This window comes from Pogona vitticeps, chromosome 3 (assembly GCF_051106095.1).
Source record: "Pogona vitticeps strain Pit_001003342236 chromosome 3, PviZW2.1, whole genome shotgun sequence".
Lineage (NCBI taxonomy): Eukaryota > Metazoa > Chordata > Lepidosauria > Squamata > Agamidae > Pogona > Pogona vitticeps.
Window position 1 is genome coordinate 91,112,537 of NC_135785.1, and position 17,370 is coordinate 91,129,906.

The following is a 17,370-nucleotide window of genomic DNA, read 5'->3' on the forward strand; positions in this document are numbered from 1 at the left end:
ATGAAAATAGTGAAAATAGTTTGCTTCAAATACTGAAGGAATCTGAATTTACAGCTACTTTATCTACAGTGTTTTGGTATATATTTGTTTTGTTGGTTTTCTCAATTAGAGATGGATGTCTCTTTCTGATTTTTGTTAGTTTCATGTATATTAAATGATATGTCTGTTCCATCTAGTCTGCAAATTTATTTTAAGACAAACAAATAAACAAACATAAACATCCATTTTCATGCACAATTTCCCATAAGGTCTGTTTTTGTATGCACTTTTCATTCATATGCATGGCTTTGTACCTAATTTATGAGCTGAGAACTGCAAAATTTAGAGAAGTCTATGGTTTGGAGACTGCGTTCCCATCTGCACATTAATCTTGGAAAGCAATGATGAGGTTGATGCACTTAATGGAAGTCTCCCACATCTGTGCTCCTGATACTGCCGAGGTCTACAGCTGCTCTGAAAGCAAACAACACTGCACAAAGGACTTTTCCAGCAACAGCATTTATCCTCGGTTTTGCACTGATCTTATCAGAATTTCCCTTAGCATCCAAGTGACATTTGCCTTATCTCAACTTTGTACTGTTGGCGGGTTTCTTGGACCAATTTTCACCTTTTTTTGGCCATCGTGGTTGTCCTTTTGGTGGTTGTTTGTCCCACTGGCAGTTTGTATCAATGGCAGTGTTCAGCACTATGGCACTTCCCAGCCATTGTACAAGTTCAGCGCTAAAGTTCTCACTCCTTTTCTGACTGCAAGCTACTGCTTTGCTGAAGATGAGAAGGAAACATCCTTTGCTTTAGCCTCACATTCCCCACAATTTCATGTTTTGAGCTTCAGGTCCAGCATTATACAAAACACATGCACGAAATCATACACCCTTCACTTGTCTGCTTCCTCACTGGCACTGCCTTTGTGCCAGCTTGCCATAGAAGAGCAAAGGGAAATGCAGCTGTCCCTTCACGCTTTTTTCTTGTTTAATGAAGAATTGTACTCACCTCTATCGCCTCACTAAATCAAACCCTTATTTGTTGTATTCATGGGAGCATGAGAGGTGATGGTGACAAGTGCTGAACCGCCTTACTGCTAGACAGTTATAAGGACACAAGTCCTAATAAATCCTGTGACCTCCAACCATGAAGCTGCAGCAGCAGCAGCAACTGGGTGAAATACGGTGGAAGAAATGCTGCGTATAAGGCTAACGCAGCACTGGGCAAAAATGTCCGTTCAGCTCTGTTAGAAGAATGGTCTCTGTCCTGTAAGGAGGACCACTTTACATATTGAGAAATCTGGCCGGTTTCTTTATGGTGGTTGTTGCGTTGCAGGAATACAGTACACCAAGTACGGTTGCCGGAGGAAGAGCGATAACCGAATGGTGCATCGGAACTTCTGTGATAATGGAAAGAAACCCAAGCCAATCCGCAGGAGGTGCAATATGCAGGAATGCTCTCAGCCTCTGTGAGTATGTCTCCATTCGCCGCAGAACATCCTTCAGCAGTTTCTGAAATAAATTGTTCAGCGGTAGGATAATAAGCCATGGCAGTTTCACTAAACACTTACTGCTGCTTTATCTTTTAGGTATTTATAAGCTTAAACGACCTATTTTCCCCCATGTGGTCTGATATCTAGAGGGTTTGTTTTAAGATTGAAATCAAGTCTTATCCACAGGCTCATCTGTTTGGTTTTCAATAGATGACTGTGTGTCTTATTTCCAGCGTTTTTATACCACAAGTATCCTTTTAAGATCTGACTGGGTGGCGGAGGAGAGAATGTTCTCAGTAAGCTTTTTTTCACCATGGTGGAATATTTTTAATTAGTTTTCAAGGAGTATATAAGAAATGACCACAAATGGGTTCATTTGCATATGTACAAAGAAAGAGATGAAAAAAGAAAAAAAGGTGTAGGGAGGAAACTTTAAGGGACAAAAGGGGGAAGAAAAAGAAATCCTATGAATATGAAAGGCAAAGAAAAATGGCACAGTCCTTTCTATTGATGATCAATTCCCAATGAATCAGCAGTTTCTCAAATCAACAATACTTCATGTGTATATAACTCTTGGGTCCACAGCCAGCCAGGTTCAATGTCTGGGGCTATGCTAATATTTAGATTTTTTGTTGAGCTCTTCAACGTTGGTATCTGAGTATCTGTCTTCCCTTAAGACACACACCACAGTAACCCAAGACACAAGACTTTGTCCCAAAGTCCAGCTAGGTAAGAAAGCTCTGAATCCTTAATTATTTCTTACTAGTCTTGCAAAGGAGTAGCAACAGGATTTTATACCAGAAGATGATAGCAATTGCACACAATTGGGAGCACAAATCTTAACAGCCTGCAAGTTTCCTGTCGAAGACAATTTCAGGAGATACATCAGCAAAGCTGAAGCAACCATGGTATGCCTTAGAAAAAAGCAATCTTCCAGAGGTGACTCTTGGGCTGTGAGGCAATAGGGGTTGCCAACCCAGACACAATTTCAGAACAGAGCAAATCAAGCTAGTACTAGCACAAATGTTCATCTCAACCCAATATCTTCTATTCTAATCAGCAAGAAAACTTAAAAAACAAACAAACAAAAACCTTTCACCATTCCCTTGTTTACCTGGTTGGTGTCTAATTATGTGACCCTTGTGCTCTAGAGGTCACTTCCAGTTGTGGTGAACTCAACCTACAGATTAAGTATGCCAGCACAAAGACACAAGTGATCTATCTTACTCTCATGCAGCAGTTAACAATAAAACATTGTAACTCATGAAACGTAATTCTGTGAAATATGCAAATGAGCCAGATATGTGGAGTTTGAACCCTAGGTTCTTGCATTTTCTTCTTGCACCACTTGGAAGAGCATGTCCTTTCTTCCACAGCTTTATGCATCCCAAATAACCTTGTAAGGTGAAATCTTATACGCTGGCACAATATATGAAACGTAGCGAAACAAACCCTCCTTTCTCAACAACATCTTCCTTGTCCTTCAACGGCCGTCTCTTGTGAATTTGCCATCATCACACTTCTGAGGCTGGTTTCATCTAAAAGACAAAAGAGATCCTTATTATTTGTCAAATGTACGACAGCGCCCGAGTCTATGAGCCACGCCTCTGTGTGGCTGCCCGGAACCTTGTCCCTCGTTCCTCTGGTAACCAAGGAGACCGGCCTCATGTCGTTTCTTTGTTGAAACCTTTTGGAGACCTTCTTCCTTCCTTCTTTGTTGCTTGGAGGACTTCCGCTTTTGTCACAGTTCCGTTGCAGGTGATTGGTGGATCCGCAGAGGAAACAGGCTTTCGTCATCATCACTCTTCCTCTTTGTTCTCCGTCTGCCCGCCTCCTGGGCACGCTGCCATCAGCGTATCTCTGTCTCTCATGGTCAGCGCGCACGTGGCTTGCCTTTTTGTTCAGCATTCTCTGTTTTAAATGCTGTTCCTCCTGGAGAATTCTGTTTGTCACATATTCTTCTGAAAGCTCAGTTTCTGGCATGCTTTCCAAACTTGTTACTAGCATGGAGTAATCGTCATTCAGAGAACTTAGCAAAATATAAACGCGCTGTTCCTGAGGGAAGACAACATTCATTAATTGCAGTTGATTAAACATGTCCTTCATATTTTTTAAGTGTTCCGAAGCGCATTCATCCTGTTTCATCCTGCACTGGAACAACCTCCTGGTAAGAGAAATCTTTGTGCCTGTCGTCTCCCTCTGATAAATGCCTTTTAGTTTATCCCAGACTGCTTTTGCTGTTGTCAGTCCTTGAATGTGGGTTAGAAGCGAATCTTCAATGGCCAAAATGATCGTGGCTAGAGCTCTCTCATGCTCTGCCTCTTCCTCCTCACTGGGCTGCACTGGGGGGGCTGAAACGTAGCGAAACAAACCCTCCTTTCTCAACAACATCTCCGCTTTAATTGCCCACGTTCTATAATTATTTTCATTCAGTCTATTTATGGCCAGGCCACCTATATTTCCTCCCGTGCTGTATGCCATCCTTGCAGCTCTCTGTATCCTTCCCTTCCCCGGGTTTACAGACGAACTGGTTTCACTATCACTGCTGCTTAGGCTCTCCTCCTCTTTCATTTACTCATTTACTCACGTTTGCAGCGCAGCGGAACGTTGCTGGGCCCATAACCTATGTATGTCCCTTAACAATATATATTCAGAAGCCCTCTTGCGCAGTGAGTTCTTCTTCCAAAAAACATGAACTGGCTGGTTTGTGGTTTAGTTTGTGTAACCTGTTTTGCTGAAACCAAATGAAGCTTGGCAGAAAACAACAACAAAGATATGTCCATAGAAAACTGGTATATCATGGAGACAGTTGGGATACCATATGTATCCCTGATTAATTTCCTTGGAATTTATTGTATGGAGCATGTGAGCCTACAAACCGCAGTCTGGAGATCAATCTAAACATTACAGAGAATTAATATTTCCTTTGGTTAATTATTTTCCTCTCAACCATGGAATTTCTTAAACTGATATGCCTCAGCAATCAGACTCCATGTTTACCTTCCAATGATTACACAACAAGGCACTCTAATTAACATATATATGGTTAAGGGAAGCCATCTTTGATTACAGATGTTTTTCATGGCTTTCAGAACATCTCTAAAAATAAAAAAAATAAAAAATCACATGTTTCTTCTAGTTTTACTCTGAAATAGAACTGTCCCAATGCAAATTTAGCTGTTCAGTAGGAACTAGTCCAGTGAGTATGTCAAGAACAGTTCTCTTTTTGTTCTCTTCGTAGCTGGGGAGCTGAGGAATGGGGAGCCTGCAGCAAGTCCTGTGGTAAGCTGGGATTCCAAATCAGGGTGGTGCAGTGCATCCAGCACCTACACAATGGCACAAACCGGACAGTGCACACAAAGTACTGCACTGGAGACAAGCCAGACATTCGTCGGCCCTGCAGCCGTATCCCATGTCCTGCCCAGTGGAGGACAGGTGCCTGGTCCCAGGTAAGAGAGCACTGCCGCATGGCTACTTTACCAAGGCCACCCCCGCAGATTCTAGAAACAGTAGATAATAGTGAACCCACATAGAGAGAACACAGTCTCTGGCTCCATTTAGTGGCCAGTTCTGGTAATGCATCTTGGAAATATTTTCAAGATGTGAATAAGTGATACTGTGGACATTGATGCCATGGATGGAGGGTTCCTACTGTAGTTTTCATTTCTGGAACAGATCACAGAGCTGCTAGATCTGACATCCCCCACCACTGATGACAGCAAGACAATGGCCTGTCTTTTTTCTGGAGTCCTTTTTGCATCAGATGTAATTTTTGATGCATGTATCTTAATAGACAATTGTTGCACTTTGCTTGTGCTCTTGAGTCTTCTTATCTAGTGTTGTGGCTTACTGTCTGAATCTTTTTAAAAATCTTCCTTATACCACACTTTTATCCACACTTTGACCATCATGTTACTTTTTAAAAAATCTCAGTAGACCAAACCCATACAGTAAGGTAAATTAAGGTTACTTTTTGAGGAATTCTCTAGCTAAATAGTTCAGAATATATGTGGCATTAATATAAATTGTCCTGAGTCGATACAGTTGATATCTGCTTGCCTCATCCTTGCTGACAACAGGGAAGCATTGCAACATTCTTCTTCTCACTGGTGAGGAATTTTCTGCACTTTTAATAAAGTTCTTACACCAATAAGAATAATATGCTCAGAAATGCCAATTTTTGTGCAAAATCCTATCTTTTTTTTTTTTTTTTGACAAAAATAGCCCAAAATAGGATGATTGTAGCTTTACTTAAGAACGAAAAGCTTTAGATCAGTGATTCTCAAACTTTGGCCCTTCAGATGCTTTGGACTTACAAACCTTAGAATCTCTTGGTGTTCGCCCTTCCAGCTGAAGCTTTGCAGAGCTGAAGTTCCAGACATCTGGATGGAAGGCTAAGAGTTGAGAACCACTGCATTGAATGAGTTGTTGGCCTCTTAACAATCAGCCAGTTCTTGTGCACTTGTTCTCTGTATGTATGTGTATGTGCTTTACTTCACAAAGGGAAAAGACATTTGATTTCAGGCAGATTGCAGAGATGTGTGGATGGACAGCAGGGGAAAGAGGAGGCCTTTGGCCTTGGGGTGCGAAATTTTGCGTGGCTTTCAGATTTCTCATGGGAGTGTCTTGTCATGTCAAGGCAGCCTAAACTGAAGAGAATTAGGAATTTAGCAAATATTATTTCCATTACTACTGTTGAATAAGAATCTAATGAATAATCACATGTTTTCTGGTGATGATGAACAACAAAATACAGTGTCTCTCTACTGAGGAAAAAAAACGAGCAACTGCTGTGAGATTTTTCACTCCTACTTAAGAGCAAAAAAGACCAGCCCTTTATCAGCATCGGCATCCATAAAAACCTATGTTGTGTTCCTTAACAACTTGTGTTGTGTCATAAAAACTAGGCTTTTTGCTAAAGATACGAGATTTTCTGCACAAAATGCAAGGTTTTGTGCTTTGTATAGCAGTTTTTTCATACAAAATGCAGAAAGTGCACAGGATCTTCAGCAATATTGCCTAGCAGGGTGATTTTTAAAAATTAAAAAAAAATTAACCAAAAATTTTAATTCCTTAGCCTTGAGTGCCATTCTTCGGAAACAGAAACTAGGAATAAATAAAATAATAACTTTTAAAAATTGGAATGATTCTAAAGCATTTATTGTATTAAAACAATTACCTTTTAAAGAGCAAAATAAAATAAAATAAAATCTAACAGTGCCAACATTCACTGGGATAAATTATCACTTCAGAATGATATTTCAAAGATTAATTTGCCACTTACCAAAAATGGCTTATGATTCCAAGCTGGCCTTTTTAATTTGTGAACTACTCACAAGATCTTGTCAGAATTTTTAATTGTGATGCATCCAAGCAAGTTTAGCATCTGGATTCACTGGTTTTACCAACAGCACCCCCCCTGACATTTTTTGTATAACTGTTTCAGAACAAGGATATTCTACAGTCATTATATCCCTTAATAGTTTGAGAACAGCCATGTTTGCAAAAACAGCTGGCAAGTTATGCACATTACTGTTAAAAGATAAGTCAAATGTTTATCATTGACATGGATGTGAGGGTTGACTCTCAACATGTCCCTGATGTGTTCAAGCAAACACGTTCTGCTGTGGGGAGGGGGGAAGAATTACATATGAGTGTGCATTGCATGAAAGCATATTACTACTCATCTAGAAATGCCACTTTAATATTTGGTTTTAATGAATGATCTTCTGGAAAGAAGAAGATATGCAGTGCATGGAGTTATTACCATCCATTGATGAAAATAACCTTTGCTGTGGATGCATGAATCCAGCCAGAAGAACCATGTGAAAAATAGCTTTTGGCACAGACTGTTCCAGTCATGTGTATCTCTAGGAACGCTCCTCACTAAACCAGTCAGAGTTGCCTCATTTCTCACGGTATCACACAGAAATGCATTGTATTAGTCTCATCCCAGGGAACTGATCTCTTCCCCCTGCTTTTTTCTCTGTGGCAGTGCTCCGCCAGCTGCGGAGAAGGCATCCAGCAGCGCCAGGTGGTCTGCAAGTCCAGTGACAACAGCATTGGACAGTGTGAGGGCGACAAGCCAGAGACAATCCAAGTCTGCAAAATGGCAGCATGCCCAGGTGAGAGGAGCAGCAGCTGCATGAAGCACTGAAATAACAACGTGTGCACATGTGCAATGTGAATTAAATGGCAGCTGCATTTAAACAAACAAACCAACCTTGACCTCATCATGGGCAATGGATATGCATGAAGGACATGGTGCTTTGCTTGCAAATGGGTTTGTTTATGTGGGTTGTGTTTCTGCTATGTGTGCAGTACAGATGTATAGAAAAGGATGCTAAGGAGTTGTGATAGCCAGAACTGGGGAACATATGGCTGCTAAGAGGAATGGGTGCCACAGGGAGGTGAAGATGTCATAGTCAAGGGCTGATTGAGATAACAATTATTCGAATGAACTGTTCAGTGAAACACACTAGTTTTCCAGTTCATTGGTTTATTTGTGCACTCTCTGATTTAATGAAGCCCTTGGAAAGGGTACCTTTTGAGTCTAACTCCCAGAATCCGTACTGGCTGGGAGATTCTGGCAGGTGTGTTCCCAAAAAAGGTAATGTTTTTCAAACTCTGGTACTTCCAGGCTGTAAAAGAAGGGTTTCATACCACCTTGACCAAATTTAGTTTTGTCTGATTTCAAGATTAGTTTGCATCACCATGGACCAGGTCTTCCTGGTGGGAGACCATTAGACAACACCAAGGATCTCCAGGTAGAGCTAGGGAAGAATCCCACCTGAATTCCTAGAGACCCTTTGCTACCAGCCAGAGTTGGTAATACTAAGCTAGGTGGACTCAGGATAAGGTAGCTTCCTATGTTTTTGCAAGTTTATTCCCTGTGTTCTACCACAGGTCTTGGCAATCTGAATGTGCTTTTAGAGGAGAATGTATGCCTTTAGCTCTCTACAAAAAACAAATGGTAGTGTTTTTCTGTCAGTATATCTGGAATCTTTTGAAGTACAGTAGTTCTTATTTTGCTGTCACCGTTATTGACAGGATACATAAAGATTCATTCACTGCTGTGAGGTCAGCTGTGCCCTGTGGGAAACCATTAAGTGAAGGGGTAGCTAGCCAGCCCTGTTCTTTCGTTACACAGCAAATGCAAAAAGAGTCTGTGACATCTTTATGGAGTAGCTGATTTATTGTGGCATGAATGTGCATGGATTAGACATGGCTTCATGTCATTATGAAGCTTTTCTTCCACTCATCTAATATTGGAAGCTGGGATCATTGAATGAAGCTGAATGGTGAGAGATTTAGAGCAGAAAATTAAAGGCAATACTTTATGTACAACCACATGCAATTAAACGCTTATTTTAAGTTTCATTTCAACTGGATTACTGTAATATGCTCTACATGGGGCTGCCTTTAGAAAGTGTTTAGAAACTGCAGAGGGTCCAAAATGCTGAAGGCAGATTGCTGACTGGGGCTGGTTACAGACATCATGTGAACCCCCTGTTACAGTAGGTCCACAGGCTGCTGATCTGTTTCCAGGCACAATTCAAAGCACTGGTCTTAAACCTATAAAGCCCTAAACAGCTTGGGTCCAAGCTGTCTAAAAGACTGCATCTACAAGCCTGCCTGGGTATTAAGATCATTCATTTCGTTGTTTAGTCGTTTAGTTGTGTCCGACTCTTTGTGACCCCATGGACCAGAGCACGCCAGGCCCTCCTGTCTTCCACTGCCTCCCGGAGTTGGGTCAAATTCATGCATTAGGGGAGGCCTTTCTGTCAGTCCCATCATCCTCACAGGTGCACCTGGTGGGAACATGGGAGAGGGCCTTCTGTGTTGCTGCTCCAGACTCTGGAACTCCCTCCCACAGGAAGCTAGGTTGGCCCTACAAAGACCTTTCTCTTCAGGCAAGCTTTCGCTTTATAACTGGTGGTGTGAGAGGGTTTTTTAAATGGATTGTTGTGCTCTGTTGTTTTAAATGTTTCAGTACTGATTTTATTACTGTTTTTAATGTAATACTTGTTTAATTCTTTTTAAATATCTCCATAGCTACTTTTTTTACTTGTTAAATATTGAGTTTTTAATTATATAAGCTTCTTTGGGTTCTTTTTGAGGAGAAAGGCAGGATAAAAATACTTTAAACATTAATAATAAAAATACCCACAGAAGTAGACATGGCTGCCTACTTGAACAGCTTTAAAAAGGAACTGGATAAACCCATAGAGATAAAGCTATTAGTATGGATGGCTAGGTATCAGCAATAGTACCCCAGGGAGGTGTACGGGTCACTGAAGAGAATGGGCAGTAGGGTGCAGTTGCATTTATAGCTTGCTTATGTGCTTCCCATAAGCATCTGACTGCCACTCTGTGAAGAGGGAGCTCAAACAGGGAGTGCTTTTGGCTGTCTCAGCAAGTGCCGTATGTTTTTATATCAGAACATAGGCTGGGTGGGATATTGCAGGCTCCTGTTCCCATAGTCTGGCAAGTGGTGAGCATCATGGCCACTCTTCAGATCCAATATATATATATATACACAATGATCAGCTATGAACAGAGATATTGCCAGGATTGGAAACTGCCACCCCAACTTTCAGGGGTGCAAAGTTGCTGATTTCATGAAGCTCCGTGACACATAAAAGGGAGACTAAGAGGAATGTCTTGGAGAATCAAAGTTGGGCTATCCGTGGGCAGCTGGGTTGAGTTTCTCTAGATCTTAGAGAAAAGAGATGGGGTGGGTGGAAAAGAAAAAGTAACTCTGGACACTATTTGGGCTCACTAAGAGCAGGAGTCAAGGTGGAACCTGCTCTCAATTAGATAGGGCAGCAGCCAGAACTTAAGCGCAAGGTAATGAATTCCAGTAGTCCTAAGAGCTTAGATGCTTAATTGAAAGCATAGATTGTGGGGTGCCTCTAAAGATATTGTTTTCAAGGAAGATTGTGCCACAATAAATCTGCACTCTTTTTGCGTTTTCTTCAGAGCAGTTCAACCCATGTCACCCAAAACTGAGGACCTGTAATGAGGGGTGTGTCTCTGTCCTGAAGCTCTTTGATTCCTTGTTGTGCCCTGCATGCTTTTTAACCTGCTTTTCTTTTTTCTTTTAGGAAAGCAACCAAGTGTCCCTGAGAATGCTGACACCAATGATCAAGTGACTCCTAAGGTACAATGGGTACCCCAGGAGAGCGCCAAAAACCCTGTTAGCAAGATATCATCAAGTAAGAGCCTTCCTGTCTCTGTGTTTCACATTTTGATTTGTCGCCTGTTCCTCTTTCAACTTTTTATGGTCCTGGCACTGCTTAGCCAAGCATCCTCTCATAAAATAATTGTATTGCTGTCTGGACGTTGGTGGGGTGGTACTGTCACGCAACTGACTGGCTGTGTTTGCTGTGTGAGGAGAAGTCTCTAAGGAGGAAGAAGGCTCCCCTTATCTGTAATGCCTGTTGTGTTTGCTGGCTGTGTTCTTGGGGCCCAAACTGTGACCATGGGCAGTTCCCATCTTGGATTTGCCATTATTCTGAGCTGTCCCTTGGAGAACTGGGAAAAAAATCTATGACTGGTTCCATATTCATTTTTGTAAGTAACTACGTGAATCTTGAAACCGTGGGTCATAACAAGGAAATCGGTGAATTACAGTATAAGCCTTGTGCTCTGTAAACCAGGTCGATGCAACTTGTGCTCTCAAAACTTGGACATAACCCATCATCCCTGTTTTATGTCTGCCAGGTTCTGGAGAATTTCCTGCAGGCAGCAAATTTATTGCACCCTTCCTGGGCCATCAGGCATAGTTTGGCATTTTGCCAACTAGGCAGGCAAGGATGGATGTCACCTATGTTAGACTATTAAAAAAAATCACAGACATTAACTAGGTTTGGAACCTCTGAAAATCTTCGTGAGGCTGAGCGCCTCATAACCTGGCAAAGACCTATACAGGGTCAAAAGCTGACTTGTATTTGTGATTTTTTTTTTAATGGTCAAATAAAGGTATCACCCACCCTTCCTTTTGGAATGTGCACAGGAAACACAAGCCTTCTTCACAAACGGAATCCTTGTGAAATGCTACAATAATGCTACTCTTATGGGCAGCTGGGCAATAGCTGTAATAGTCTGAAAGTGCTTGTAATTAAGTAAGCCGTCTTTGGAAGGAATAGTCTGATCTTACGTAGCACGAGGAACAATAAAATCCCCTCCCCTTATAATATACAAATTATGTGGAAATTATTGAGTTCACCTGAACTCATCAACATGATTTTCTGTTCTGAACTTGTTTGGGACAAATATGTAAGCAAGTATCTTGCTGTGCAAGTCTACTCAGTAGTAAATTCCACAGAGTTGAGCGGCACTTATTCCAAGGTGAGCAAGTTAAGGATTGCAGCCTTACAATGGAACCCCCTGTATCAGTATACTTCGAGGTAAGTCCCCATTGAGTTCAGTGGGTTTGCATTAAGGTTTGTGTGTAGAGGATCAGAGTCTTACAATATAATTGTTTGCATGTCTGGTCAGAACTAAGGCCATGTGAATTCAGTGAGACTACCTCCCAGGCAAGAATATAACAGAAGTGCAATCAGTTTGACAGTGAAGTGTGGGCAGATGTGTGTTCATGAACTGAAGTGCCATCTAGTGTTTCTTGGTTGATTCGCAGTCTTGCTGCTTGTGTTGCTACAGTTGTTTGCTGCCGTGTGTTACAAAAGGCTGTCTTTGCAGAATGTTTATGAGGATTCCTAGTAGGCATTTCTGCCTGCCTGCCTGCCTGCTCACCTGTTTATCTCTTCAAACTATATGCTTACATCTCACTGACTCTTCTGTTCCTCTCTTTGTCTTCCCATCTTAGGCTCCCCTGCTGACATTCTGCAGTTGCTGACATATCCCTAGGCCTAATGCCATTTGGGTACATGATTTTACAAACCTCCTCTCCTATACATCATTGTGCAGTGGTTGCCTCTGGATGCACCTCACTCTCTCTGAGTGCACACTTCCTTTGCCTACATTTCAAACATTCCCCCACCCCCAAATTTATAACAAAGATTGAGTTCTCAGAGTTCTTTAGTATGTATATAACAACAGCAGGAGGTGGGAATTGACCTTTCCTTCTTAGATGTGGCAGAAGGAGAAGAAAAAGTTATGTGCAACTCCATACTTCCACCTCTTGAATGAAACTGTTATAATCAACCAGGATTATGATATGGGTATCAGAAAGGAAGGAGGTGGGTCCTGAACCTCTCAACCCCTCTTCTTATTGATGATGCCCTATACTACTTGCCATCTTATGATACTGGAGTCCCATTAATCAGAGACTCCTTTTCCTTTATTCCTATGCCTGACTTTCTTCACTCCTCTCTCACTCACTCTCTCTCTCTCCTCTAACTAAATTCTGAGACCACTGCTATATATTTTCTATGTATGTTTATATAGACACAGAGGGACAGAGATAGAGACAAATATATAAAATAGACATAAATACAGCACTACTTAGGGCCAAAGAGCGTCCTATTAGAAGAATGAATTCCTTAAGTGCTGTACATATCTGATTGTTTCAGCCGTCACTTTTCATACCTCCTGTAGTTTCCAAATTTTTTCTGTGATTGGTTTTGGAGCTGTAAATGGGTTGTTTGCAAATCTGATCTCTGAGATGTAAAATTCTGCTGGAATCATGTCTCTAGGACACTAACATGATTTATCCTTCTGATAGTGTGTTATCTGTAATTTATAGTTGAGCCCTCAAAGTAATCTAAGCCTGCTTGATCTGATTTAGACTCAGCCATTATATTTACTTAGTTGGCTGCATAGCTTAGTGGCTTAGATTCTCCACTGTGCCTCCAGGGAAAAGAGCCAGCCTATGTAGCCTTGACAAAGCTGCACAGCCCCAGAATACCCCCAGAAGAAAGATATAGTAAATCACTTCTGAGTAATCTCTACCTGGAAAACCCCCAAAAGGGTAATCATAAGTGAGAATTGACTTGATGGGTCATTATTATCATTATTATCATTATCATTATCATTATCATTATCATTATCATTATTATTATTATTATTATTATTATTATTATTATTATTATTATTATTATTATTATTATTATTATTATTATTATTATTATTATTATTATTATTATTATTATTATTATTATTATTGTGTTTACTTAGTTACAGTATTTACTTTCTGCTCAACAGTTGGCTGTTAGAGTAGTTTATGTATCAATAAAAAAAGAGAAAACAACAACTGCTCCCAAGCTAGCAGTCTAAAAAAGACACGGCACAAAAGTAAAGGAGGATAGGAAAGGAAAAGATAAGAAACGTGTACAGCATGGGATGGTGGCGTTGTAGCTTTCGCAATATGAGGCGCAGCAATACAATGTTGGAACAGATTTGCCTTCTATTTGACAGGAGCAGATCTTCACTCCATTCATGGAAACCTGTTTGTCACTTTGTTTTGTCACAGAGGAGCCTTGCCTTGGAGACAAGTCCATATTCTGCCAGATGGAAGTCCTGGCCCGCTACTGCTCCATCCCTGGCTACAATAAACTTTGCTGTGAATCCTGTAGCAAGAAGGTCACCACTGGTCAGCCTCACAGCAATGACCAAGCGGCTTCTGAGACGGGAACCCATGGGGTGGCTGTCCTTCCCAGCCCCTTTCCCCAACTGTCTTTCCATCCCACCGCCATGAGCCGGCTGCAAAGGAGAAAGGGCACCGCTGCCAAAGAGAAAGAGGCGGCCCATGGCCTGCTCTCCACCCTTGCTGGCTCAACAGCCATTGAGACCTGTCAGGACAAGGCCACTTCCCAGTCTCAGGGCAGTCCTGGTAACGGCACTTCACAATCTGGTGCGTCAAGACAACTACCTCCTCTTCGACAAGCTATAGCAAACTGGGACGCTGGGAAACTCAAGAGCAGTCCATGGCTCCCTGCTGCCTTGGACAAGCCTCTGGGTGCATTGCCAAAGGAAGGCAAGTCTCCTCTTCTTTCTCAAGGTGTCACGGGACAGAGAAAGCACAGCGCGGAGCCCAGGCAGTCAGCCACCAATCTCAGGACCTCCTCCCCTGTTGTGACATGAGTGGTGGGGGGCGTGGGGCGGGAGCGGCTTCTTTCCCCCACAGAAACTTCTGTTTTCTCTCTCTCTCTCTCTCTCTCTTTTTCTCTCCTCAGTTTACGTGAGGAGCCACATTTCTAAACCCCCTTTCCAAAATGGAAGGACTGCCTATTTCAAATGCAACCACATTCATTTAGCAGCAGTAACAGCAGTGACTTTGTTGTTGTTCTGTTAAAAAAAAAGTAAAAGAAGCAAATGCGTAGAAGACTTGCAGCCCCACCACCATGAAGTCGCAAACCCAGCTGCCAAGAGCCTGTTGGACATACCGTGCGTGTGTATCCCACATTAGATTATCTCAGAGTGTGGTTTGAATCAGCAAGGCTTTTTTCTTCCTCCTCCAAGGTGCTAACAAGAGGTGTTTTTTTGAGCCATGACAGCAAACAAAGCGCAGCAACTTCCCGTAACCCCAGGGCCTTGTCAACCCCTCCTGCAACCATTGTTCATGGATCTCTGCTGCAATTCCAGCTATCAGGAATACGGTCGATTCAGAAATGGTGCCGCCTGCTGCAGAAGGCTGGTTCTCAGCTCTAGTAGATAGTGAACCTGGTATCAGGCCACCAAGGACGAACAAAAGAGAGAGATGAGGAAACTTAGTTTAGAAAACAGAAAGGGGGTGTGTGGTTTGGAGAACGAATGGCCTCCTGAACCAGTTGCACGGCAGCTGTGCATTGCTAACCTGGTGAGCTGAGACTCTTGGGAAAAGGTTGTTTTAATTCCATGAGAGGTGACTCTGAGTGTGTCTTGGAGTGTGCAGGAGCAATGGACATTTCTCGGTTTGAAACCAGTTGTTCTCATATTGTGGCACAAGGTCTCCAGATAGCATGGCAGCAACACGTGTCTGCCGTAGATGACTATAAAAACGTAAGGACTACTACAACACAGGAAAGTTATCTTTTCTGGACTATATCTCTCCGAATCCACCACTGAAGGGCAGGTTAGGAGAGTTCTTGAAATTATAATCCAAAATAATGTAATTTTTCCCCAGGACTGAAGCTGTGTCTTTGGATTAGATCAAGGGTCATGAGCTCCATCCCTTTGTCTGCAACAGTGGCCAGCTACAAGCCCCTAAGCAAGGCACAAAGGTTTCAGCTATTTGTTTGTTCTTAACATCTGGTTCTTATAAGGTTGGCCTTATCATTGGGCAGGACGAGATGGCCACCACAGGCCACGTATTTTGGATGTCATCAAAAGAGAGCAAAATGGTTATGTCACCTTTCTTGTATCTTCACTGACGGGGATGGGAGAGATGCTTGTGGGTTTCTTAGGCTCATGTATCAAAACTAAGGTGGCTGGTTTGGGGTACCATGTGCCTTGACATGGATCTGCCATTTCCTGCTCTGTCTCAGGCAGCATAATGTTTTTCATCACCACCAACCCTAGTAGTCAGCAGTAAGCTGCACCTGAAAAGAGAGGACTTGTAGAACAAACCAAGGGAACCAAGGATGTTGGCATGTTTCGAAAACCTTGGTGCTTTAAATAAGGACATTGCTCCAAGGGTCTTGCAGAGAGCCTTTTCTGTTTACATACATCCATAAATACATACATAGATACACCTACCTACCTATCTAGGGACATACTTTGTCTCTCAAAGTATACTTCGTCATTGCAAAGGGGATTTTGGCCCGTGATGGAAAATGATACTTAGAGACCTGTTTTTAAAAAAATAATACACAAGCAAATCAATGCCTACCACAGCAATTCTGGATAAGTTAGATAACTAGATATAGGTGCCTTCTAAAAGTAGCTCAGCGGTTTCCTTCGGTTAGTAACTGAGCTGAACTCAGTGGCTTTGAAGATGTCTAATGAGACAAGCTGCCTTTGCTAATAAGGAAAGATGGATAAAAGCCACATGAGCCAACAGTTGCTGTCATGGGGAGATCAAGTATATGCAAGCCACCGGGTTGATCTAATGTTACAACCTTTCTTTGGCCTTCCTCTGCCCCAATACCCTGCTTCACTCCACACAGCCATTCAAGGGTTTCCCCCTCCACCAGGAATGTTGGTTGATTGATGTTTGATGATAATCCCCTTTTATTTTAACACACACACCCCAATTTAAGCATGTTTACATTATACAGAAACTGAATGGCATTTTCTGTCCTTTCTTGGAACTTTTTAAATGCCACAAGGATAGTCTCAGGGATCAGGACAGCTCTCTGTAGGGCCCAGTTATCTGCATTATTCCTCACTTGCAACTCACTCATGCTTCCCCCACCCTGGCTTTTTTTTCTCCCTGGGAGATGTTTTCTGTATGAATTCTAAAGTCCTAACTTGCTGATTTGGAAAGGTACGAAAGAACCTAAAGTCATGGGAATGGTGTCTGTGCTTCTCTTTTTCTAAGAACGCACAGGGCAAGTCAGTCTAGGAGACCGTTCCAGCGGCTACATCTTTGCATTCAGAGAAGGAAATGTATGTGTGTATATAAATGTCATCTTCACTGAATGTTTATAAAACAAGTCAATTGTTATTTCCCAAGTTGCGTGTTTTCACCAGGCTTTGCAGAAATCATTGCTTGTTCTGAGAAACTGATACAGACTGTACAAAATGGACAAAAAAGGAAGAGGAAGGAAGGAAGGATGATGCTATTGATTCTGTTTGGTTTAATTACACTTGGAAGTTTATGTGATGGCAGAAGCTTTTATATACACTCAAGGCCAACTGCTAGAGATTTGGCTGGCCTTATTTCAAATCTGCCCCAAGACCTTTGGCTTTTCTTGCATCCTGCAAGTCCCCACTGGGGCTACCCCTTCTCTTTTCCAGCTTGCCTCTGCTTTCAACTCTTGGCAACTTCTGTCTCCTTTGTTCCTCTAGAC

The 17,370-nt window shown here is 42.1% G+C and overlaps 1 protein-coding gene across 2 annotated transcripts in view; it reads left to right on the forward strand.

The window, feature by feature from the left end:
- ADAMTS14 (ADAM metallopeptidase with thrombospondin type 1 motif 14) overlaps window positions 1–16,719 on the forward strand; it is a 124,589-nt gene extending 107,870 nt beyond the window's left edge. For both annotated transcript variants that reach the window (XM_020783104.3, XM_072995238.2), the window contains exons 18-22: window positions 1,318–1,450; window positions 4,716–4,923; window positions 7,470–7,599; window positions 10,582–10,692; window positions 13,911–16,719. In XM_020783104.3, coding sequence (XP_020638763.3) covers window positions 1,318–1,450; window positions 4,716–4,923; window positions 7,470–7,599; window positions 10,582–10,692; window positions 13,911–14,521 — 1,193 coding nt within the window. In that variant the 3' untranslated portion in view covers window positions 14,522–16,719. The remainder of the gene's footprint in view (window positions 1–1,317; window positions 1,451–4,715; window positions 4,924–7,469; window positions 7,600–10,581; window positions 10,693–13,910) is intronic.
- Window positions 16,720–17,370: the final 651 nt, after the last annotated feature.